This window comes from Drosophila bipectinata, chromosome 3R, assembly GCF_030179905.1.
Source record: "Drosophila bipectinata strain 14024-0381.07 chromosome 3R, DbipHiC1v2, whole genome shotgun sequence".
NCBI classification, from domain to species: Eukaryota; Metazoa; Arthropoda; class Insecta; order Diptera; family Drosophilidae; genus Drosophila; species Drosophila bipectinata.
In genome coordinates, this window is record NC_091739.1 from 9,502,383 (window position 1) to 9,526,703 (window position 24,321).

The 24,321-nt window shown below is 42.9% G+C and overlaps 6 protein-coding genes across 6 annotated transcripts; 4 read left to right on the forward strand and 2 right to left on the reverse strand.

Moving 5' to 3' along the window:
- Positions 1-3,905: 3,905 nt before the first annotated feature.
- E(spl)m3-HLH (Enhancer of split m3, helix-loop-helix) lies at positions 3,906-5,208 on the forward strand. The gene has a single exon (XM_017246245.3). It carries the CDS (start codon positions 4,103-4,105, stop codon positions 4,766-4,768), a length of 666 nt encoding a protein of 221 aa, XP_017101734.1. The 5' UTR covers positions 3,906-4,102; the 3' UTR covers positions 4,769-5,208.
- Positions 5,209-6,293: 1,085 nt separating this feature from the next.
- On the reverse strand, positions 6,294-7,034 carry E(spl)m4-BFM (Enhancer of split m4, Bearded family member). The gene has a single exon (XM_017246308.3). It carries the CDS (start codon positions 6,950-6,952, stop codon positions 6,497-6,499), a length of 456 nt encoding a protein of 151 aa, XP_017101797.1. The 5' UTR covers positions 6,953-7,034; the 3' UTR covers positions 6,294-6,496.
- A 5,052-nt stretch (positions 7,035-12,086) lies between these two features.
- Positions 12,087-12,910, reverse strand: E(spl)m5-HLH (Enhancer of split m5, helix-loop-helix). Its single transcript, XM_017246279.3, has one exon. The coding sequence runs from the start codon at positions 12,814-12,816 to the stop codon at positions 12,268-12,270; it is 549 nt and encodes a 182-aa protein (XP_017101768.2). The 5' UTR covers positions 12,817-12,910; the 3' UTR covers positions 12,087-12,267.
- A 3,140-nt stretch (positions 12,911-16,050) lies between these two features.
- E(spl)m6-BFM (Enhancer of split m6, Bearded family member) lies at positions 16,051-16,318 on the forward strand. Its single transcript, XM_017246316.3, has one exon. It carries the CDS (start codon positions 16,107-16,109, stop codon positions 16,314-16,316), a length of 210 nt encoding a protein of 69 aa, XP_017101805.2. The 5' UTR covers positions 16,051-16,106; the 3' UTR covers positions 16,317-16,318.
- Positions 16,319-19,841: 3,523 nt separating this feature from the next.
- E(spl)m7-HLH (Enhancer of split m7, helix-loop-helix) lies at positions 19,842-20,590 on the forward strand. The gene has a single exon (XM_017246251.3). It carries the CDS (start codon positions 19,962-19,964, stop codon positions 20,502-20,504), a length of 543 nt encoding a protein of 180 aa, XP_017101740.2. The 5' UTR covers positions 19,842-19,961; the 3' UTR covers positions 20,505-20,590.
- Positions 20,591-22,523: 1,933 nt separating this feature from the next.
- Positions 22,524-23,212, forward strand: E(spl)m8-HLH (Enhancer of split m8, helix-loop-helix). Its single transcript, XM_017246295.3, has one exon. It carries the CDS (start codon positions 22,614-22,616, stop codon positions 23,148-23,150), a length of 537 nt encoding a protein of 178 aa, XP_017101784.2. The 5' UTR covers positions 22,524-22,613; the 3' UTR covers positions 23,151-23,212.
- The last annotated feature ends 1,109 nt before the right edge of the window (positions 23,213-24,321 follow it).

Sequence of the window (24,321 nt, forward strand, 5' to 3'; positions counted from 1 at the left end):
GGAGCAGCTGTTGTTGCTACTTGTTGGCCTGTTTGTTGTCATTTATAATCAAGGCTCGAAGACCCCGGCGCTGATAAGTTCATTTCCAAAAAGGGACTAGTGGATTATGACATGCTGCGGTTCACACGCTCCGAGCTGAGAACAGGAATGGGAATGGGCTTGGGTTCGGGTTCGGGTTCGAGTTTGGGAAATAGTGTTCGGGGGCTTGGAGTGAGGATCTAATGAGACCGTGACCTCATTCGAGCAGCAGGTCCTTGCCGATCGTAGTTTCCCACAAACTCAGCACTGATCGCAGCTAGCCGCCATAACTAGTTTAGCCAGCTCAGAAACGAACCGGGCTGGTAGAGTTTTTTTTATTTGGTGGCCAAAACTCGTGCCAATCGCGTGTGCACCGCACGCTTACGCCCGAGAGATCTCTCGGCCCGGTTGCCTATGGCCGCTATTAATCTTGCTCGCCCGCCTCCCCCCACTGACCCGCGCACTTTTGCCCCCAATCAGCGTCTAGGCTTTGAACTGCACGTTTGCTAAATTGAAAGCGACTGACTTGGCAACATGAACACGGCAACACCGGCTCTAACTTGCAGCTCTGCAACTTGGATGCCAACTCTCCCTGGGATTGTGATTGCAACTCCTTCAGCAGTTGGGAGCTTGTGCCTGGGATTGCACTTTTCATAGACAGGGAATGATATTTATTGGGGGTATGTATACACTATATTAGGAATATTCACAACTATTATTAGAGTATTAATTAATTAGGTGCTCTGATATATAAATTATTAAATTAAATAGCGAATTATTTATGTATGTAGTGTTTTATTTAAAATCTTTAACCTTTAAGAGCATTAGCCAGTCGTGGCTTGTGGCCCTCTGTAGCTTGTCTTTGCCCATCATCAACTATTTGGCTCTTAAGCTTTTGGTTCACACGACCAGTGATGGCAACAAGTTTTGTGCAAAACTATATATGTATACAAACATATATACATCGCAGACTAACCGACGATATATGACAAGCAATTAGTGTGCATTGAGGTTAGTCGAAAATGGTTTTGCGGTCTGGCCGTGTCTTTGCGATTATGTGTGATGATCATTTTGCATATTCGCATTACTCATACGCCACGTGTGTCGGCCGAGTTGAAAGTTGAGGCATGGACTGAGGCTGAGGCTGAGGCAGAGGCATCTTGAAAGCCGAACCATAGAAATGCCTTGAGCTTCTTAATTGTTATGGCTCCAGTCAGCAGAAAGACTGAAATACCGAAAGCCCGGCCAAGTCAAGCCAAACGGCTAACGGAAGTCATGGACAGAAGACAAACAAACAGAGCGATTCTGCAGCATCATGGGAAATGCTTAGCCAGGCAAAAAGCCCCAGCCAGAAAATAACTCACAGGCGTCCAACCACAAGTGTCATATTGCTCTTTCTGTTTGCTGGATGGTGATAAACTCGGGATGGTGAACAGAAACAGGCACAGCAGCTGCGAATAAAAAAAGCGACATAAAAAACAGGCAACATTTTATACACTCTGTGCTGACCAGTAGCCCTGAGATCAGCGAATCACAAAAAAAATATATATATACGACGATGCGAAAAACAAATCTTAGAACGACAACCGGATGTTAAAGTTTACGACTAAAATGGCGACAAACACCATCAACGGTTCTAAAAGGGTTGAGGGTTGGGGCTTTATATGCATAAAGTGCTTTTATTTTGGAACCCCCAGAGCGACGAGATAGCGAAACTGTAACACTTAATCGATATGCTTCAACGAAAATTCGAGCCAAGTAGAGTCAAAACCATCATAGTGGTTATACACAAGGAAAAATAAATTTCAAATATTACTAATATTATTGTGTATGCTTTTCAGCTAATTTTTAGAAAATCTTGAGCTAGAATTATTTAAAATATAAGCACTATAGAATAATCATTCAATTTATGAAGATATAAAAAATATTAAAAAAGATATCACATGCCATAGGATAATCACAACTTCTTTCACTGATTGTTGTAGTGAATTATCTTATAATATAATAATAGAATAGTGATAATTGTATCTTTAATTTAAAAAGTTCTTAAACCACAAAGCTTGCTGGCCAAATCGCATGGGGGAAGTGGTGTGACAATTTTCCCATGCTGAAAATGTAATTTTAATAGGCTCTGGAGCTAGAAGCTATTTTTTTTAGTGTGCAGTTGTCGCAGTCATCATCATCAGCCAAGCATGCGACATAATTGCGCGAGTTAAAGCCAGACCCCCTCTTCAGCCCCTACTCCGCTTGTGGTCCTCCCCATGACGATCGCCCACTGCCCCCCATCGCTGGCTGACAGTCAACCCGCTTGAAATCAACCAGCAGCAACAGCAACAACAGCAACAACATTTCAGCAATCCATCGGATCGCATCACAATCCAGCCATCCGTCCAACGTGTGGGAAACACACGACAAATCTGTTTCCCACGGTCTCGTAAAGTAGGCACAACACAACATAGCGCAACACACAACAATACACACAGATACAGGGAGACTCTTGGGAGACCCACAATCGGCCGGGTGGCAGTAGTCGAGTAGGCTCCCCCATGTCTCCCAGTAGGTGCGAGCGAGCGAGACGAGACCGGAGACAGGAGATCGGAGAGTCGGCTTCGACAGCGAATGGGAGCCGAGCACTGTCATCATTGACAATAAGTGTGGCATGGTCGAGGGTGAGCTGAGGGGCACCACCAAGCCGCCGGAGCTCCGGTGCTGAGAGCCACGCGCAGTTGCCGCTGAGAATGAGATCCAATCCGAGCACTGACTGCCGACTGCCGATCGCCGACGGCCGACAGCGGGCTCCCTTTGCAATCAATTGAAGACGACGCGCGCCAGAGCACAGCCACAGATACAGATGCAGATACTCATACGCCATGTAGGCGCACAGTGGTGCCGGGCAAAAAATAAGGGAACAAAAATAAAACCTTAACTCGCAAGAATTTAGGATTTTAAGATTAAACGCTTTTAGATTTTATTTAAAATACAACAGGAATTTCTTATCCTATAGCATACAGAAATAATAGCATACGTTACGGCGGCAAACGTGGGAAAATTAATTTTTTACATCAACTACATGAAATAATTAAATATAAAAAAAAGTTTTGTAAAGTACAGAGGTATACACTCCAAGTTTGATTAGGTACAATGTATATTAAATGTAAATAGAAACACGAAAAGGTTTTAAAGTTTATTTCATACTTTACAAGCTACACAGGATATCCGATTATGAAACGGGAAGATCTGTCGAATTTTCTTTAAGGAATCATCAGATTTTACGAATTAGTGATGTCAATTTAATGCTAACGAATTCGTATGTTTTATTTCCTTGTATATTCTTGTTGTTTCTTTATACATATAACATTTTTTTAGCAAAAAGGATCTTCATTGGTAAATAATCAAGAGTTTTATAGCATACTTTTCTGCAATCACAGAAAAAGGGACAAACGTGACTATTTCAAAGACAAAATTTTAATTTTAATAAACAGTTGTGTAAAGATATTATGAAAAGTTTCTTATGGAATTTAATAAATTTTAGTCCTATAACACTCCGGAAAGTGCACTATCAATAGCAAAAAAATTATAATAATATACCTAATAAATATATATGGTAAGAAATTATACAAAAAAATAGTTTGTTACATACTTTGCACAATCTTAGATCACTGTAGCTCCGTTCAAAGACTGTGTGTCCAACCCCCAACCACGGCTTACAGTAGCCTCTCTTTGTGCCGCTACCGATCCGATCCGAGGCGAGGCGAAGTCGGCCTCCTGGGCGAGTGCATGGGAATGTGTGAGTGAGCCGTCATGCGGGAGCTTTGTGCCTGTGTCTGGGAGAGCGGTGAACTGGAGAGCGTGACTGCCACACGGGTCATATAAAAGAAACGCTGGGAACTAGTTTGCCACTCATTTCGTAAACGTGCCGCCTGTTGAACGCACCGCAATCGAGGGAACGCGCAACGCACGCGCACCCATTCTCGTAATAATAAAAATCGCATATGACATTTCAAAATCAGTTGTGATAATGTGCGGTTGAGATACTCAAATATCGAATAAACTGAATCCTTAAAGTTGAAAAAAGCAAACGATCATGGTCATGGAGATGTCCAAGACGTATCAGTACCGCAAGGTGATGAAGCCGCTGCTGGAGCGCAAGCGCCGGGCCAGGATCAACAAGTGCCTGGACGATCTCAAGGACCTGATGGTGGAGTGCCTGCAGCAGGAGGGCGAGCACGTCACACGGCTGGAGAAGGCCGATATTCTCGAGCTGACAGTGGATCATATGCGAAAGTTGAAGCAGCGCGGAGGACTTTCGCTTCAGGGTGTCGGGTCCGGCGGTGGTAATAGCCCACCCCCCGCAACGAGCACGGCACACGTGGAGTCGTTTCGCTCCGGCTACGTCCACGCAGCCGATCAGATTACGCAGGTCCTGTTGCAAACGCAGCAAACCGATGAGATTGGCCGCAAGATTATGAAATTCCTATCGACGCGACTGATTGAGTTGCAGACTCAATTACTGCAACACCAGCAACACCAGAGCCCACAGCATCCGCAATCCCTTGGCCGACTAGCCTTCCCGCTTCTGGGTGGTTATGGGCAGGCGGCTGCCGCTGCCGCCGCCGGCTACAACGCATTTCTGGCCGGCAAGGACGAGCTAATTGACGTGACCTCCGTCGACGGAGCGGCGATGTCGGAGACGGCGTCGGTCAGCTCTCACGAGTCCGGCGCCTCGGAGCCCGTCTGGAGGCCCTGGTAATTGGGCGTGACTGCGAAATCAGTCCTGCATCCTATCTAGATTTTATCCTTAGCATTAGCAATCGAAACCCAAAAAGTGGCTATTAATCGTTCAGCAACAAAATCCGTTGTCTTCCAAAGTAAATCATTTGAAACAAAGAAACCCGGAGCCGACCCCCAAATCGGTTTCGAATTGTTTTTGAAATACTTTTCTAGTATTAGTCTTGATAAACATAATTTGTAAATTGATTGTTTATTTTCAACTGTGATATAACTACGATGATCAATCAATCAGTGGAGCTTTTTAAGAGGGCGCTAACATCCTATTCCTGATTATCTCGATGCGCTCCTTTCTTTGTATAGATAAGCTTTAAATAATTTATAAATGTTAACTTATGGTTAATTGAAAAAGAAAATGATAAAGAAATAGAATACCCAAAATAAAATAAACCAATAAAATTGAAAAAAAAAAATAATTCTTTTAATTAAATTTTTTTTAGGATCTTTTTTTTTCTAAAGGCTTACTTTTCTTGACCTTCAAAAAATTTAAAGTTATTCCTTAAATTATATTTTGTTTCCTTTTTTGATATATTTGCTGAAAAAAACAATTGTAAAGTTTTACAGTCATTTTTGTGGAATGTGTGTAAACAAATTTTGGCAATCACTTATGTACAGTAGTGGCCACAAGTTTAGCACACTATGCTTCGCCAAACTTTAATGAATGATAATTTCGATTCTGCAAGGACTTGATCCTTGATTCTTTTACGTACGGTTAGGTTGTCATATTGAGAGTATCTATGGTTGTTTCTATCGTCCTAGCTTTTTCCTGTCTTCCTGCCGCAGGACATTAAGTGCAGCAACCTCAAAAAACCTGTATATTGTCCAATTAGTTGTTATCGGTTTGACTTTGCTTTTTAACTAAAAAAAAAATTTTTTTCGCGGTCGTGTAATAATATATTCGATAAAATGTAATATATTTTTTGACGGAACATCCATTTTTAATAGCATAGAGAAATACAGTAGTTTGTATTTATTAATTGGAGATCCTATTATGTTGATTGGAAAAAAAGATACTTCAGCTACAATGTATGCAACATTTTTTTGACTTGTCTCCGATTCAGTCTCATAAGCAGATCATCTAATTGGAACCAAACTTTATTTACCGAGACGATCGGCAATCAGCAGACAAGGGACCTACCTGCGAGCCCTGAAACTGGTTGGAATCGAGGCGGAAGATCAACAGGCCGAGCAACCCCCGACGATGATCTCCACTACCTGCTGGCAGGTAAATGGATCAACAATAAGACAGAAAAAGGTTCAGGATCGAGTCGGATTAGGCTCCGCTCGTTTTTCGAATGAGTCATGCCAATTAACAAAGGATTTCTTCCCTATTATTATTTATCTGTTGATTTGTAAACGGAAAATGGTCGGAACAAAGCCAAGCAGAAAACATTGATTACTGTGAAGATTTTTGTTGAATTTTCGAAAGCCTAATTTAATTTTGTTGACCTTAAAACTGAAAGGATGTAAATAAAAAACAGTTCAAATTTCTTTTCAATTGTAAATATATTTTTTGTTTTTTTAAATGTTAAGTAAAATTTATCACAATTTTAGTAAAGCTCTGAAGGTTGTCGGCTTGCTTGTTAATTTTTGTAAAGTTTTGTCAAAAATTAACGGAAGACGTTGATTAAAGCTGGAGATCCCAGATTGGAAGACATGGTTGCGCTGGAGATGGTTTGAGGTGTTGATCTTAGGCCTGAACCCAACGATCCTGGAACTGAGCCACAGCGATCTCGTTGGCGGTGCTGCAGTAGAGGGGCTCGATCAGGTCGTTGTCGGCTGGCAGATCGGAGGCGGCGGTCCAGAAGAAGGTGCCGTGAGCGGTGCGGACGAAGTGAACTGGGACGGTGGGCAGTTGCTCCAGCTCGTAGTCCTCGATGTCGCAGGAGGCGGAGAGGCGCTCGTTGGCTTCGTTCTCGCAGGACTCCATGGAAAGGCAGACGGAGGCGGTGGACTCGAGGTCGGCGTTGCGGCTGTTCTCGATGGATTCGAGCGACTCGAGGGAGTTGGCTTTGAGGGTGTTCTTCAGGTTCTGCTCCTCCTCGACTTGCTGCTGCTTGAAGATTTTCTGGAGCAGTTTCTTGACGCTGTAGGACAGCTTCTTGTTCGACTTGATGGTCATGGTGTTGGTCTTGTTCTGGCACATTTTGAAGGATTTGTTGTGTAGCTGCTGTGTGTAGCTGAGATGTGTACTGTACGAAGCGTTGAGCTCGAATGATGTCTGGTCCTCCGATCGGGCTGCCTTTTATACCCGCTGCCAGGACGACAGGCAACAGGAGAAACCCAAACGCACAGCGAACACAAGCAGGTCACAAAACACCGAGTGTGGGAAACTACAAGGATACGTGTCCGATGGCCAACCAGAAAATCCTATACACCGCATGGCGAGCAACAACAAAAACGGCAGGTGTGTTTTCAAAAAAGGGACTGCATCGGCATTAACCTGCATGCGTTGGAGTGTGACGGCATGTCGTGTTGCTCCCCTCGCACCTGCTGCCAGTGCGGGGCAATTTTATCCTGCTGCAGGATCGTGAGAAACGAGACTTTCCATCAGTTCCCACAGTCTTTATTCGAAAGGATCCTTTTCTGAAAAGGAGATTCATTTTTTTTTTTTCTGCTGATCACTTTTGGTTTTTATGTGCACTTATCCTGTATATTTATTTTTTGGAAACGAGAGCGAGCGAGAGGCAAGATGGATCGAGTGGAGGGGGGGACGATGGAGCGAGGGGGCGGGGGAAATCCCTTTTCGATTTCTAGAACACGTGTGCAGCTCGAGAACGTGGGAGAAAATTTTCAATTTTCAACGCTCGAACTGCAGCGAACAATTAATGGTCCTGAAGCCAGGTCCTAAGAGATCACATAGATCTGAATAGGCAAACAAACGTAAAATGGGATTCTGGAGGGGGGACAAAGGTTAGATGGGTAGGACCGAGTTGAGGGACTTAATGCGCTGTAATTTGAAATTTATCAAAATGTATGTGGAGGCGAGGCGTTGCCCAGAGAAAGGGAAGGAACGAGGCTGAGAAAAAAGTACGAGGAGTTGGGGGACAAGGATCGTCGACGAAGGAGTTGCTTTTAATTTCTGTTGCTGATGGCACACAATTAGCAGGGGACCGGTCCCCTTATCCCGAATCTTATTACGGGGCATTCTCTGTGCCCGTGAGGGGCACACATTAAAAAATGAAAAGAAGGAGGAGCATGGCTGGGAGGAGGAGGACCACGAGGATCTCGTTGGAGGAGCACACGTACAGCGAGCGTTTGTACCTTTTTGTGTGTTTCTTTTTTTTTTATTTGTAGTTTTTTGGACGCGTGATGGCGCGTGAGGCGCTGAAGCCCGGGTTCCCAGGATTTGTCTGCTTTTTGTTCCTTTGCTCCTTTTGGGCATCCCAGGCGTACTTAATGGATTGTCCCTTGACTCAACCATAAATATTTGGAACCCGGTGTGTGAGTTGGGACAAATTAAGTAGGGATCCTTGGTGAGAATCTGTAGGCTGGCGTTAACAGGTCCTCGCAGTAGTTGGCCTGTATCCCGCAATCTATTGGTCCTTTGTGGAGGTGATGATGATTGTATGGTTGAGATCCTTAACAGATCGATGGGCAGATCATTGAAGATGGGGTTAATTGGTTAAGGAGTTCTTTTATATATCCTTAATTAGTATTTAAGACCTAGTATCAGTATAGTAATATATGGTGCTTTTGAATATGCTTGGCCTATAAGTTTACTAAACTTGGCCGAAACTTATAACCCTTGCTTGGCCTATATTATATTATTAAAATCATCCTTTTCTTGAAACCGATAGTTGGCCGATGTCAGGCTCAAACATATGTATATGGGGAAGGTGCTCACCACATATTCTAATGCTTTTTACTCGGCTGCCAGTCTTGGCCCAGTAACGGGTTGGTCCTAATTTTTTATATAAATAAGCATAATTTTTAAATTATTCAGCAAAATATATAAAGGCAAGACAACCGAAGGTCTGGCTGCCACCGCTTTACCAACTAGGTTAGTCTAGTCTAGTAGTTTAAACTTCTCTATCTTCAATAATAAATAAATAAATACAAAGGCAGTTTATTCAGCATGAACATATTAAGTTACTATCTGTAAAATACTGTCTTTTTTATAAATGCAACCAAGCGGACTAATAATAATGACACTTATTAAGTCCAAAACATAAACAAAAAAGCGATCTTTCTCTTAAAGGATACCTTTAAGTTTCGATTGAGAGATCAACAGAGATCAATAAAATCTTTTCCCCAATACGATAGAGAGTAAAGTCAATAGAAAGGTTAGATATTTCTATAAAGTCCCTCTTGTTTTATCTCAACAAGAACAACCTCCAATCTTTTCAGTATCCTTTGCTGGATAAGCAATTCCAAATTATTAAATTGCTTCTCGGAAATTGACCTTTATAGCCTCGGGATGATTCTCCCAGTTCTTGGTAAGGTTTTTGGTTGACTCATGCTACCGCATTATTCGGGCCTTATTATGCACGGGGATTGTGTTGATCTAATTGTGTTTTTGGTCCTTTGGTTGTGATTTTATATTTTCGGTGGACTCACTGCCCCCGTATGCCTTTCTGATGGATATTTTGTGTTGTTTTTTGTCTTCAAATTTTATTGTGTGCCCACGTGCAGACCCAAAACAAATAAAAATACCCAGTTAACCATTTCGATGGGAAACCAAAGCCCCGCTGGGGGTCCCAACAGTGGTTTTGGGTGACTACTGTGGTGTCTTTCCTTTTCTCCCTGGTCTTCTATTTTTTTTTTTGTATCTTCCAGTGAAATCTTTGCTCTGTGCTCCGCTTGAACACGTGCACTGATTTCTTATCGTAGCTCGATCATTAAAGGTTCCAAAGTGTAGATTAGCCCGACGCACACAAAAAGCCGAGGAGAAAAAAAAATAAAATAAAATCAACCTGACCCTGGCCATCCATTGTCTCCCGGCCAAGTGTTCCAGGGGGGTGGGAACGATCGTGTTTGTACACGTGACGACCTCGTTTCGTTCGCAGCAGGGTGTTACGGTTAAACGGAACATTTCGAAACCCCGACCCCGTCACGTCCGTGGAACGATCCGAACCGCCCTATTCCTCTCCCACCTACTGGCCACCTTATTTTCTGGCCATAATGTGCGGCAAGTGCGAAACGTGAGTAACTTGCGATCGTGAAAATTTCACACATGGCCCGAATGGCAGGCGGGAAAAGCCAGTCACCACACCCATCACTGATCATCGAGGTCTTCGCAGGTCCGCAGGTCCGGTTACACGGTGCAGGACTTTCCACACCCGGGTGAGAGGACATTCACATGTGTCCAGTTCCCAAATCTGTTACGGTATTTCCGTTTACATATTCCGTGGTCAATGGCGCGAACATCAAACGAGGCGTTGCTAGAATCTCAAGCCTTCGTAAGATGAGTAATGCATCTATGTATCTGTGTATATTTCTTGTGCATTACATACGTACATAGTTTCATATGAACGTACATAGTTTTACATTAGTTGAGGATTTGGGTGATAGTGGAGCCCCAGGCCAGGCAATGAACCCAACGTCCAGAAAATTTCAACATACAGTTGATTTAACATACAGAAGTTATAAACATTTTGTTTTATCAACTTTTTGCGGTTTTTACTTCCGTTTGGTTCATTATTGATAAAATTAACATCTACGACTAGTTATAATAAATGTATATATTTCACATGCCTTTCCGGACAACCATTTTGTGGTGAAATATGTTTACTTAAATAAAAAACATATTTCTTTAATAAATATTTTAAAAACCGCACCCTAATCTACCCCACCCCCACCCTAAACCAAAAAAAAACAAACTCAAACAAAATCTTTAAAAATGGTGAAAATTTAAAAAAAATGGATCAATTCAATGTTTTTTATTTATTCAATAAAGTATTTACTTTTTTCAGAATATTCGTGCCTAATTTGTATATTTTTATTCCTTCATTAAGACTGTCAGATCTTCAGCTATCCTATAGATTTCTTAGGAAATTAATTTTAACAAACCCTTAAATTTTATATCTTTAGAAACCTCTAGAGTCTAGACTGTAAACTATAGACACAAACTATAGATAGACTCCAGACCAACGTGGCGGTTTCTTTGGTTTTGTAATGATAAAATAACAGAGACAGTAATCAGTGTGGTGATACAACACATGTGGGGTCCTTTTTGTTATCAAATTACATTGGAGGAGACGTGCCCTTGACACGAGACAGTGCGACAAGTTTTAAGTTCTTTTATTTTTAATCTTTTTTTAGTTTACAAATTAGTATGTGCGATGGTATGTCGCATATGCATATGCGGGAGGCCAGTTCCAGGAATCCTATGGCCGTTGTCATTGTTGGTTTAGGATATCATCCGAGCCAAAGTCCGGGCCTCAAGGATCCCCTGCCGCCGCCCATCACTCAGCACGCACGTGCAGGACACAAAAGGGGTCGTAATTGACGGTTTAACTCGATGGGTACAGAACCTCCCCCGAGCCAGGAAAAAACAATACGATATATGAGCCTCGGCCAGTATGCAGATTCGATAACATAACACCCAGCAACACGTGCACCGCAGTGTTAAGCTGTCAATCGAGGCGTAGACAGGTTCCAGTTTTATTTTTTTTTTGTGGCACGCCACTTAGGGGCGTCGCTGGGCCAAGGATTTGCCTGGATTCACGGTTCGGGGACCTCCGACTTGTCCCCGGGAGAGTGTAGGTCCGCCTGGGAGGTGGAACCAAAGATCATGTTTGGAACATTGTTTATCAGGTGAGGGAGGAGTCTCTACAACTCTAGGCTTTGATGCATAAAATGATATATTATTCTAATGAATTGGACCTTTTGAAGAGGGAGTCTGAGGACAGTGTTGAAACTTCAAGAAAACAATGCCAAAAAAAGAACAAATGTCTTGAAGCCAGTTTCTATTTTATTTAATATACCTTTCTTTTATGAAACAAAGACCTCATATTATATGGATAATATTTCTAGTTTAAATTTGAACCAAATCTGTCTAGCATAATGTAAGGAAATTCAGTTTCTTTACTAAGAGTTTCCTATAGAAATAGAGTTTCTGTACAGTTGTGACGTTGTTCCCAAATAGTACGATCAGCAGGAAATGAAGATCCTTAAAGACCATAACCTTTTCAAAGTCATTTAATAATACATATGTAAGCCCACCATATATATTACTCCCTCCGTAATTCCTCCCTGTATCCCTTATTGGAAAGTATAGCCCAATAATAAGATAAATATTTGAGTTTTTAGTTTTTTTTTTATTACTATTAAAGCTTTTGATGTTTCTTAACTTATAAATCTTAATAAACTATTAAAGCTTGGTATTTTCTTATAAACTAGGTAAAGCTGTTATCACAGTGTTAACGATTCAATTGGAAGACATGATTCGTTGTTGATTGTATGGTTGATGGAAGACAGGATTTGATGATTGCTGGCGATGATGATGATGTTGAAGGATTACCAGGGACGCCACATGCTGGAAGACTGAGCTGGCTTGGGGCTGACGGCGGCCTCAGACTCCTCAGTGTCGCTGTGGTAGCCTGAGGAGGCGGGGCTGAGAGGGCGAGAGGCGGATTCCAATTGAGTTGCCTGTTGCTGGGACTGCTGATCGGACTGCAACATGCGCTGGAACTCGACGCCGAGGTGAGTCATCACTGTTTTGCCAACCTCAACACTCATCGCCGGGGTGCAGGCCATCACTCGGGAGATCTCGCTGACGGCGTTCATGTAGCCGTTCTTGAAGCTATCCATGGGAAGCGGGGAGACTGGCGCCTGCTGCTTGACGACCTCCTTGCGCATGAAGACGAGGGCAGCCTCGAGCATCTCGGCCTTGTCCATTCGCAGGATGGCGTCGTCGCCCTGGAACTCGGCAACAAGTGTCTTCAGTGTGTCAAGGCACTTGTTCATGCGGGCCCTTCGCTGACGCTCCAGTAGAGGCTTCTTCACCTTCAGATAGTGCTGGGTCTTCGAGACGAAGGCGGTTTGGTTGCTGTTCTGTGGAGCCATTTTTGTAAATTTTGTTTCGATTGTTTCTCAGAGGACGAGAGAAGATGTGTACTGTTTGCAGGATGCTGCTCGAATGATGCTCAATCCGACTGCTGTACCGGCTTTTATACCGGAGCCCCGGCAATCGGAAGGTCCTGGCTGGAGGACCTGCTACCTGCGAGGACTGTAGAGATCTGGAAATCTTATTGCTGTGCGTGCGTGGGAAAGGAAATCGTTTCGAGTCTGCTTTTCGTGGGTCCTCCTGCTTATTATTCTTTTTTTCTTTCTTATTTCATTGTCTAGCCAAGGAGTGTGTGTCCTGGAGACCTATTGTAGCTGCAATTAAACCGTAAAATGCTGGCCAAGACGTGAGAACGTGGTACGAGGAACCCAACGCAATTGTCTGCGACAAACTGATTCGGTTTGGGCCACCAAATGAAAATCAAAGTCTGTAAAATTTTAATTGTCTTGTGGCTTACTGATCTCTGGCTCCTTGAAAGGGAACAGGAATCTTCTTGTTTTAAGGATCTCAAAGAATCTCATGCCCAGGATCATTGCCCTAAAATGGTAACTCTTACTTTTAAAGTCAAACATACATTATTCTAAAAATTTCAACACTTCAAAAGTAAAAATTCATTAAACTCCCTACATACATATAGAAAACAATCTTGTAAAATTAAGCAGATTTTTTTGTGACCCCCATTAGATCCTAGCCCATAAATCGTAGCCTAATGTTAGGGAGGTCTGATTGCAACACTCCCGAAGCAACCCTTACTGTTAACCCCAATCCCTATCCCAGATCCAATTCGAATCCCAGATCCCGAGAAAGTGGCAGTCACCACGCAGGTCTTGAGGGGTCTTCGGTTTGTTTTGCTCGATTTTCATATCGTGAGAACCGCTCGACGCGTCGTGTGTTTCCCACGCGATGTGCACACCTGCCATTTAAGACGCTTATATGGTTACGATTACAAACACACGGACTGAGGGAAAAATACACTCGGATACAGATACAGATACAGATCCGGCGAAGCACAGAAGCAACAACCAGATGAGGGCACTCTGTCGGCACACATTTATTGCGCCGGCGCGACGCTTATTATCAGGCCCAAGTAGCAGTCGTCGTCGTGTGACTGACTGACGACTGGCTGATGGACTGGCCGACTGTCAAATCGACTAGCCTGACTGACGGACTGTCGGCCCAACTGATTGCTGGCTGCTTTACTTTAGTTTTTCGCTCTTGTCGTCGTCATTGACGATTGTTTAACTTAAATTACCGTCCAGACAAAAGCCGCACTTGGAGAAAAATTAGCATGGATTACTGAAGGGAAAATCCCCTTATTAAATGATAGTTATCCTTAAAAGTAGGACTCTTTGGTTTCATATTCCAAAATCGATCTAAAATATATTAAAATATTTAAAGATAATTTTTCCAAGTGCATACAAGCTTATGATTATAGCCAAGCCAGTGGTTTCCGAGGAACTTGTACGCAATAGTTATTTGTACTTTACGACATGGGCTAATTGAACGAACGCACCCGCAGAAGAAGTTTAACGAGCGCAGTCCGTCAAGCTGGCATTGATTGGAGCTGGGCGCGGTATTGGAGGGGAGACCTGATCCCAAGCCATGGCTCTGGGATTGTCAATGGGCAATCAAATCATTAATGGTCCCACAACGCCACAAGGTGAGTGAGAATCCCCAGTTGCCCGCTGACAGTTCGGAGTGATCGTTAGCTACTGGTTGGATATGAATGATCCATTCAGGTGACTGATCGCCTGGTGTGCAGCACTTTAATGCGAATTATTTTTGCCATCGAGCCGGGGCCAATCCTTTCAGGGATTTATGTTGGCACGACCACCACACAGCGGAGCGGCAGTTTGTTTGTCAGGTAAATGTCTTTGACAAATGTTAGCACAACAATAAATTAGCTAGACGATAAGTGGACAATTGTTGTCAGACATTAGCACCGAGCTAACAATCCGTGGGATGCTTTGGATAACTTGGAGTTAGCTTGGTGACGAATGGCTACTTCCTGGTGATGGTTCTTGGCATAAATACAAACTAGGAAAAGTATGTGGTAATAATAGGATTAAGATACCTTCTCAGATATGCCTTAGATTACCATTCTCTGATATAACTTCTTAGTTATACCATTTCAGAGATCTATATTAAACGATATTTCTATTTAGAATAGTACACATTTAATTTCGTCCATCCACCATCAATTGCAAAAGCAATCCAATCAGCATATCACTTTGCATTCCAAAGCCATTAACTCCTATATTGTAATCAACCTCAAACGCATTTTATCTTAGCTCGTGCCAGGGATCAACCCTCACCCAACCCCCTTTTGGACAACAAACACTCGAAATTATGATACGAGATAAATTCAATTAATAGTCTATCAAAAACAAGACCACAATTGGAAAGCACCTTGCGCACAGCATTCCGTGTTATACAAATGCACGTGACCGGCCCACGGCCAATCAGAGGAGGAGCACTTGTCCTCCAGACGCCACGCGAACGGCAGGCGGCCGGCGACTAAGCTTTCCAAGCCGGCAAGCAAACATCAATCAGGTGGAAAGCGATTGGGAATGGGACGCGTGACCCGAGTGCGGCGGCGGGCGAAGCAATTAACCAAAGTTGAACCAACTTGCCGGCAGGAGCAGCAGAAGCAGCAGAAGCAGCATCAGCAGCAAGTGCAATATGTGTCAAAACCCAGTAACAACCACCACCACTCCACCACCACCACTGAGGCAACAAAATGAGCGGGGCTGTGGCCTAAATTGCAAACAGCTGCCACTCGAACCGTGGGATACTTTTCCCCTAGCCTCAAAAAACGAGATATGCTCAGGATAGGGGAAGGGCCTTCGCTGTCGAACCTTATCCATGGGAACCACAACTGCTCAACGCTCTCAATATTTACTCTGTGCGTTCAGTATATTGAAACAATATAAAAAAAAAAGGAGCAGACGAAAAAAAATTGGGAAGGAGTCGGGGTGAAACGAGATTATCCTGCACGTGTTGAGCTTGCTTCGGGGTCCCTTGCGCTAAAAGCGTGGCAGGCGAACGTTGGGAGATGCTACTTCTGCTGCTGCGGCTGCTCCTGCGCGGAGTTTGGACATGTGGCAGGCACATGTGGCACTTGTTCTGTTGGGTGGGTTTGTCTGTGGGCTGTGTTTTGGGTGGTGATTGCGGTTGCCCATCTATAAAAGCCTGCCACTTGCCATCAGCCCTCAACAGTTGCAAATTGCGAGTCAGCGCGACAAGAACTCTAATTCGAAAAGTGAATAATCTAAAAAAACTCAAAGCCATGTCGAAGGTTAAGAATCTATTGGCCAAAATGCTCCAGCGTTTCGGCAAAAGCACCTCAAATAACGACAGTCAGAGGTACGACAGCCTGGAGGAGATAGCTCAAAATCAGGCCAACGAGCGGATGCTGAGAGAGATTGGAGGAGTGGAGGATCATTTGGTTATTTGCTTGGAGACGGCGGCGGGCAGCTTCTATTGGCATTCGCAGTAGCAGTGGACAGCAGTGGAAGCAACTCTGACACTGAAGAGGCACCACAAGCTCCATGGCCAATAAAACTTCAAGAAGTAATCCTGCAGTGCAACATCGCTAAAACCACATGGATGTCATCAGTCATCATTGAAGAACCAAATGAAGCCATCACTTGCCACAGAGAGTGTTGCACGAAGAACCAGCTAAAGCCGCAATAATGGCCACATAAACCTAAAACCGGTAGTTAGATGCGACCCAAACGAAAGCCTGAATGAATGAATGAATAATACAAAACATATCATCATTCGATGAATGAATGGAGCTACCGTGCGAAACAAGTTGCGTGATGTGGCAGATCCAACAAGTGGCAGACTAGTCGTCAGGATGCAGCACCTCAAGAACTTCAAGTCAGACATCCTCTCGTTGGGTGTTAATATTAAGCCAAATTAAATATAAAGTACCAGTGTGATATGAATAAAAGTTAGTTACAATAATGTAGAAGAAATGTTATTAGCATTTAAGAAAATAAATACAAAATACTCAAAGAAAACTAAATTTGAACTGGTGTCTTACTTTGGGAGCTTGATTGGATTTCTTCCACAGAGGGCATTCCCGATACCATCACTATAAAAACTTACCAATTGGATACTAATTGAGAAAATAAATCTTTTAATAGGCTTTTTAACAACCCAATCAATAGTGATCAAACGTAATTAATAAGCACATCTTAATCATTTGTGATACATTTTCTAACAATTAGTTATTTTTTGTTATGGGTTTTCAGCTACAAAAACTTACGATCTATTATTCTAAGCTCAGTTGGCTATAGGACTTCAAAGCAGTACCTTGCCTTTAGCCAGGAGCTTTATCCATACATATTTCATCTAAATCCCCTCAAATCAAAACTCACCCTTTCTTAATATGAATATATCCCGCATATCCGGGCATCAGCGCTAATCGCAGCTAATGATAATCGGCCGCCCCGTCATTCCTCACAAAATGATAATTTCCTGTCGCAGATTCTCAGGCATTTTATTAAAAAAATACAACTCTTTTTTTTTTTTTTGATTTCATTCAGCTTTTTGCGCATGCCTCGCACATGAAGCTTCTGTAAGGGCCCTTTGCTTTTTGTTTTAATTTTTTGCTACCGCTGCGTGCGTCAGTCGCGCGTTTGGCGTGCCGAGCATGCGCAGTGCGCAGCGCGCACACATATTCAATTACACGGCAGAAGCAGCAGCCGCAGCACAAGCAGCAGCAACAACATCGATTATAGCAATGCATTGACAATAAGCCAACCCCGTTGCGTGCCCAATGGATGCCCCTATTAAAAAAAAAAAAAGAAGGTACAAAAACAAAGCTGGCCATGTGCAGCTCGAAAAATTTTCTCACACTCGCCACAGAATTGTAACGGCTTGTTGTGCAGCACACTCTCAGCACGCAACGTCCCATCTCACTCATGGACCCAGGTCCCATGTCCCATCCCTGTCTGCCACACACTTCCTGTCAGCATTTTTAAACTGGCCACGTATATTGTTTATATAGTTAACGAATGCGATACATTTAATCTTTAGTGTGTGTCAATTTGCCGTACAGTCATTTAGTTTGCATGTCCCTCGATCCATCGAAACATCCCTTTTCTGGGTCCCACGATGACGACGATGATGATGTCCCGACGTGCCCAGGAATACACAATACACCTATATGTATGCCACTTAGCGTTGGCCCGGCCGGAGAGCCCAAGTGTTCAACAGAAGCTACAATTCAGCATTCATAATTGACAACAGCCATGCCACACTCACAGGAGTGAAAAGGATACAGTATGGGAGCGAGGGTGAGAGCCCTATTGAGCCCGGCTCTGACAAGAAAAAATTTAATAAAATGAAGGGCAGGTGGTAGCGTTTTTTTTACCACTACCCGTGACTCGAACTCGTAGCTCGGTCAGATTTACAGTGGGGCAAGATGCCAATAAAATTTCGAAAAATGTTTGAACAGTACTTTATCTCATAAAACCATTAAAGTATTAGTATCCATTCATAAATTCTTTTTCCAGCCATCTTTCCAGGAATTACCAAAATCTTTGACGAAGTTAAGTTAACCTGCGTGAGAAACTGCCTAAATTTTTCTCATCTATAAGCAAAAATCCCTCAACCATTAACGAAAACTACAAATTCCCACATTCAGGTTCCCAGGCATCACCTTAGCAAGTCGTATTACCCAGCGTGAAGCACCTTCGCTAAAACTTCCTAACATGTCTTATAAAAATTCACGCTACTTGCCGTTTAAGAAGTCCTGCAAGTCTTAAAACTCAAAAAAAATGCTATGGAAAACCCAGGACAGGATCACATACCAAATGGTTACTACAATTTCCAAATTTCAGGTTCCCAGGCCTACAAATAACCTTAGCAAGTCCAGACCCAGCATGAAGCACCTTCCTTAAAACTTCCTAACATGTCTTCTAAAAATTCACGCTACTTGCCGTTTAAGAAGTCCTGCAAGTCTTGAAAATCAAAAAATATGCTATGGAAAACCCAGGACAGGATCACATACCAAATGGTTACTACAATTTCCAAATTTCAGGTTCCCAGGCCTACACATAACCTTAGTAAGTCGTAGCACCCAGCATGAAGCACCTTCCTTAAAACTTCCTAACATGTCTTCTAAAAATTCACGCTACTTGCCATTTAAGAAGTTCTGCAAGTCCCGAAACTTCAAAAAATATGCTGTGGAAAACCCAGGACAGCATCATATACTAAACTGTTACTCTCATGAACCTTTCAAAACTATCCATAGGAAGTATTCGATCAGGATGCGTAAAATCCTCAGTTAAAACGTCACGTAGCTTGGAAATACCTTAAAAAACCTAACGTTGCTTCAAGGATATGGAGAATTTCCATCACATGTTCCTGAGGCTTGGCCCACTGTGCCATGTGCATAAGGGCTCGAAACTCGGTTCGAGCTCGGAGCTCGGGACTCGCACACGGACTACCTCCGATTATAACTTATAACACCAACGAGCGAGAAAAATCTTGTGGGAAACTTGAGGGCAAAGTGTTTCCCACGATTCGAATGTCGGTGGAAAGGAAAACAGAGAATCAGCATGTGCAACCACCATCGTACCACCACCACCACCACTGCACCATCGAATCTTCATCCCCTGCTGACATTGGGACATTGGGATCACAGTCATAGCGCATGTTATAGGAACTTTATACTACTGAAGTTTATTTCATTTTAAGAATATTTTTATATTGCTTAGTTTACTTAATTAAAATTAGATAATATATAATAAAACGAGGTTCCTATATTTTTATCTTATAGATTCTGTGACATATTCTTTCCACCTCGACTGTATCCCAAACTTGTTTGTTAAGAAAAACCTACCACCAAAAATGCAGGCGAGAGGATCGTGTACTGGGCCTGGGCCTGGTCCCAGTGGCTGAGTAATTTGCTCGGCAGGTGATGGCACTCTCTCCGGGTTCTCTGCGCGCGTTGAGCACGAGACGCTCTCGCCGGGGGCACGTGCAGCTATAAAAGCGGTGGTAACTGGAGACAGGCCACAACATTCTTAACGCAACCATCGTGCAGTCAACATCTCAGGACTTCCGTCTCAAAAGTTCCTCAGCGAGTTCTCCTACGAGTTCTAAAAACACAAACAAAATCAACACAATGGCCACCAAATACGAGATGTCCAAGACCTACCAGTACCGCAAGGTGATGAAGCCCCTGCTGGAGCGCAAGCGTCGTGCCAGAATCAACAAGTGCCTGGACGAGCTCAAGGATCTGATGGCCGAGTGCGTGTCCCAGACGGGCGATGCCAAGTTCGAGAAAGCCGACATTCTGGAGGTCACTGTGCAGCATCTCCGCAAACTGAAGCAAGCCAAACTCCAGCAGCCCCAGCCGGAGCAGAGCTTCCGCGCCGGATACATCCGGGCAGCCAACGAAGTGTCCCGCGCCTTGGCCTCCCTACCAAAAGTTAATGTAGCTTTCGGCACCACTTTGATGACCCACCTCGGAATGCGCCTGAACCAGTTGGAGCAGCCCATGGAGGAAACCCAGTCAATGAACACTCCACTCTCCATCGTCTGCGGCAGCTCCAGTTCAAGCTCCAGCTCGTGCTCTTCCATCAGCCCAGTCTCCAGCGGCTACGCCAGCGACAACGAATCCTTGTTGCAGATCAGCAGTCCCGGACAGGTGTGGCGCCCCTGGTAAATATCCCAGAAACCTCGGGATATCACAGCTTCAACTACGGGCAATTACGCAATGGATATGCAGCTTTAGAAAATGCTTTACAATGATCCTCACGTTACCAAGTTTTAGACTTTAAGTTAGGTCTGTGATAGGGCACGCTTTAATAACTTTTGTCAACACCTCAATTGATCAGAAGTCTGTTTTTTACTCTACTTATATACAAATGTTTACTAATTAAGAGATCTCAATAACTATATAAGAAAAGATACGTATCTGAGAAAAAAGAAATACAAGAATATGAAAACAAAAATTTATCAAGAGTCTTCTTTTTTATGGAATATAATATTGGATTTGTTTATAAACAAACATTAACCGCCTTTTGGGATGGTTCCATCCTGAATGAACTGTGCAGTTCACAATTGGATTTTACAAATATTTCAAATATTTTCCAATAGGAACATTTGCAGGAATACCTAACAGAGTAATTAGTTAAATACTTTACTTAACCCCTAATTCTTTAAGTCACATATTCCACACTTTTTTAGGAAATAATATTATTCTACTAATCCCTTAATAAGCACACAACAAACAAAAGGTCCCGGTATGAGACCCATATGCAGAAATAATGTTTCTTTTTCTAAAATTGTTTTTTTTAAATAGGATATAATCGGTCTATCTAGAATCTAGATAAAGCCTTTAAGAACCCTTAAATGTTTATGCTCTCATTAAGTATTAAAATACGATCCAGCATCTGGCAATGTACATAAGTAATATCACCTAAAAGCTCCCATGGTGTAAGATAATATAGACGTCATATCTTAAAAAATCGTCATATCTTTCGAGCTTTATCTGTCTGTAAATGCATAGAAAAAGGCATAAAAACTTTAAGACTCTATTACTTGTATGTCCTTTATCCATTATCCATTTGTCTCCTCCGTCTTGATCAAGGGTCAATATAACTAGGAGGGTCGGATAATATTTCGTCACTACATTACAGGCACTCGGTCAAAATTGTATTACCCTAAGAGGGTTACCCTAAGGAGGCTCACCTATAATAAACATTTTCCCAAAGCCCATTTGACTTTTGCCCCTCACAATTACCACCAATTGAAGACCAATTAGAGGATGCAAGGACGTGAAATAATAATGCATTCGCGGTGGATGTTGAAATTCCAGTACAAAGCCTCTAACTCAACCTCAGGGAGTCTGGCACGCCGGGCACACTTCCTGCGCCCGACTGACCCACTTACACCCCAAGTCCCCTGACAACCACCCAACCCAGATCGTGTACAACCCATCGACCCAAGGCGAGGCAGTCGCCGAACGTACAACGATCGACAAGGCGACCCGGCATAAAGCCAATATGCCACATCCACTAATTGTGTCCAATAAACACTCGTCGAGGCGAAGTGTGGGAACGGAAAGAGGAGATCTTGGCTGTGAGGCACTAAGGTCCGAGGAGGGCATTATGCCATCATCGTCTGCAGGCATTGATGAAACAATAAGCGAGTAGATGGCACGGCAGGATAACAATGAGCGGCCCACGCACAACCAGATATCCCAGTTCCCCCCCACCCCGGTCATATCGTTCTGCAGGCTCCGATCCAATACCCATATCCACAGTCATGCCATTCCAAATCAAGCGACAGGATGAGGCAGTGAAGTATGCATTAAGGATAATAACACCGGCCCAGAAAGCAATGCGAACCCAGCGAAAACAACGACAGCTGCAAAAATGTGCCCTGATCCTTAAACACGAAAAAAAGAGAAGCGAAGCATGTGGCCAAAAGGGAAAACAAACGAGAAAAAATTTTGTGAGAAACTTACTTTCAGCTCGGTTCCCACGCCACGAGCCACAAGGATTGTCCTCCGAAGCGTGTTGCAGCTGTTCCTTTAGAGCGAGACGGCCTACACAGGGCCAACCCTTGGGAGCGAAAGAGAGGTGTGCAAGGTGCGTACAAGAGGGTGGATTTCGGAGCTCGGGGAAAGGTATAAAAGGGAACTGCCTTCAGAGAGAGGCTATCACTCACGATTCCGCCATCAACAAGGCAACATCCAACGAAACCAACTTCGTTGAAAATTTACTTTTTAAACACCTGTACAAAATACGTAAAACCAAAACATACCAAAATGGAATACACCAGCAAGACCCAGATCTACCAGAAGGTGAAGAAGCCCCTGCTGGAACGTCAGCGCCGCGCCCGCATCAACAAGTGCCTGGACACCCTCAAGACACTTGTCGCCGAACTTCGTGGTGACGATGGCATCCTTCGCATGGACAAAGCCGAGATGCTCGAGTCAGCGGTGATCTTCATGCGCCAGCAGAAAGCCGAGAAGAAGGTCGAGGAACCCAAACTCCCCCTGGACAGTTTCAAGAACGGTTACATGAACGCCGTCAATGAGGTGTCACGTGTCATGGCCTCCACACCTGGCATGAGCGTTGACCTGGGGAAATCGGTGATGACACACCTCGGCCGCATCTACAAGAACCTGCAGCAGTTCCACGAAGCCCAAACCGCAAACGAGATCCCTGCCCCCGTCTACATGGACTGCACCTCCGACAAGGCACCCCTCAGTCCCGCCTCCTCTGGATATCACAGTGACTGCGACAGCCCTCTGCCCTCTCCGATGCCCGAGGAAGGCGAGAAACTATGGCGCCCCTGGTAAAGTGGCAGAGAGAGGAGGAACCCCAACGCATCTGTGATAGTCCAACTGTGATGGCAACAAAATAGAAACCGAAAAGATCTAATTAGCAAAACAAAACAAATAATTAAATTAAAAAATTACTTAAAAAAAAAAATAGAAAATATTTACTTATTGGGAATTTGGGTGGGATATACATTTCAGAAAATTAGTCAAAATTTATAAACTGGTTAAGGAAATAAAAGGAAATTTTAATGCTTAATGATCTCTTTAAGCTTAATGATTAAGCGATCATAATGGACCACCACGAAAAAAAAAAACAAAAAAAACAATAATATTCAAAGTATTCCATATACTGAAATGGAATAATTTTTATAACTTGGCTAATACTTGTTTACAAATTTTCCTGGCATATACCTTCCTGATTTCTTTTCTTTTCAAACAAAGAATCTAATGAACCATTTTTTGTTACATTTTTGTAGTGCAGATTAAAGGGGATTGAAGCTCTGATTTAAAAATGTTGTACCGTATTTGAATCAAATGCTTAATTGTAAAAATATTCAATAAAAAGGACACAAGAACCTTAGATTTTAGCCAAATAAATTATATCAACAATTATAGAATGATTTTCTTAGTGGAATAACTTGACTAATACTTGGAGGATCAAAAAATCCTTCCCGATCATGGGTCTTCATGTACTTTTATTTTCAATCAAAACCTGGCATAACAAAATTGTGACCATTTTTTCACTTTTTTTCAAGGGTCATAACAAAGTGCTATCACAATTATAGCCAAAAATTGGGCAACATTTTGTTTGGCTAATTTATTAAAACTTTTGATGCAGTTTGAGGGGAGTTGGGACATTTATGAAATGGTATTGCATTCGAATCTAATACGAAATAATTAAAATATTCTAATAAAAGAAATAATACCATAGGTTGCAATTTTTCATTTTTGCATAACTTGTGCATAACTGCAAAAATGTCCATAACTTGACTAATCTTTGCTGGATCCACAAATGTTATACCTTCTCGACCTTGGATCTCCGTAAACTTTTATATTCAATCAAAATGTGTATTAAATTTGCGTTTTAAATTTTGACCAATTTTTTGTTAATTTTTCTAGGGATATAGCATCACAACTTTAACCAAAATGTTGATCAAATTTTTTTTCTTAATTTTGTAAAGTTTTTTAT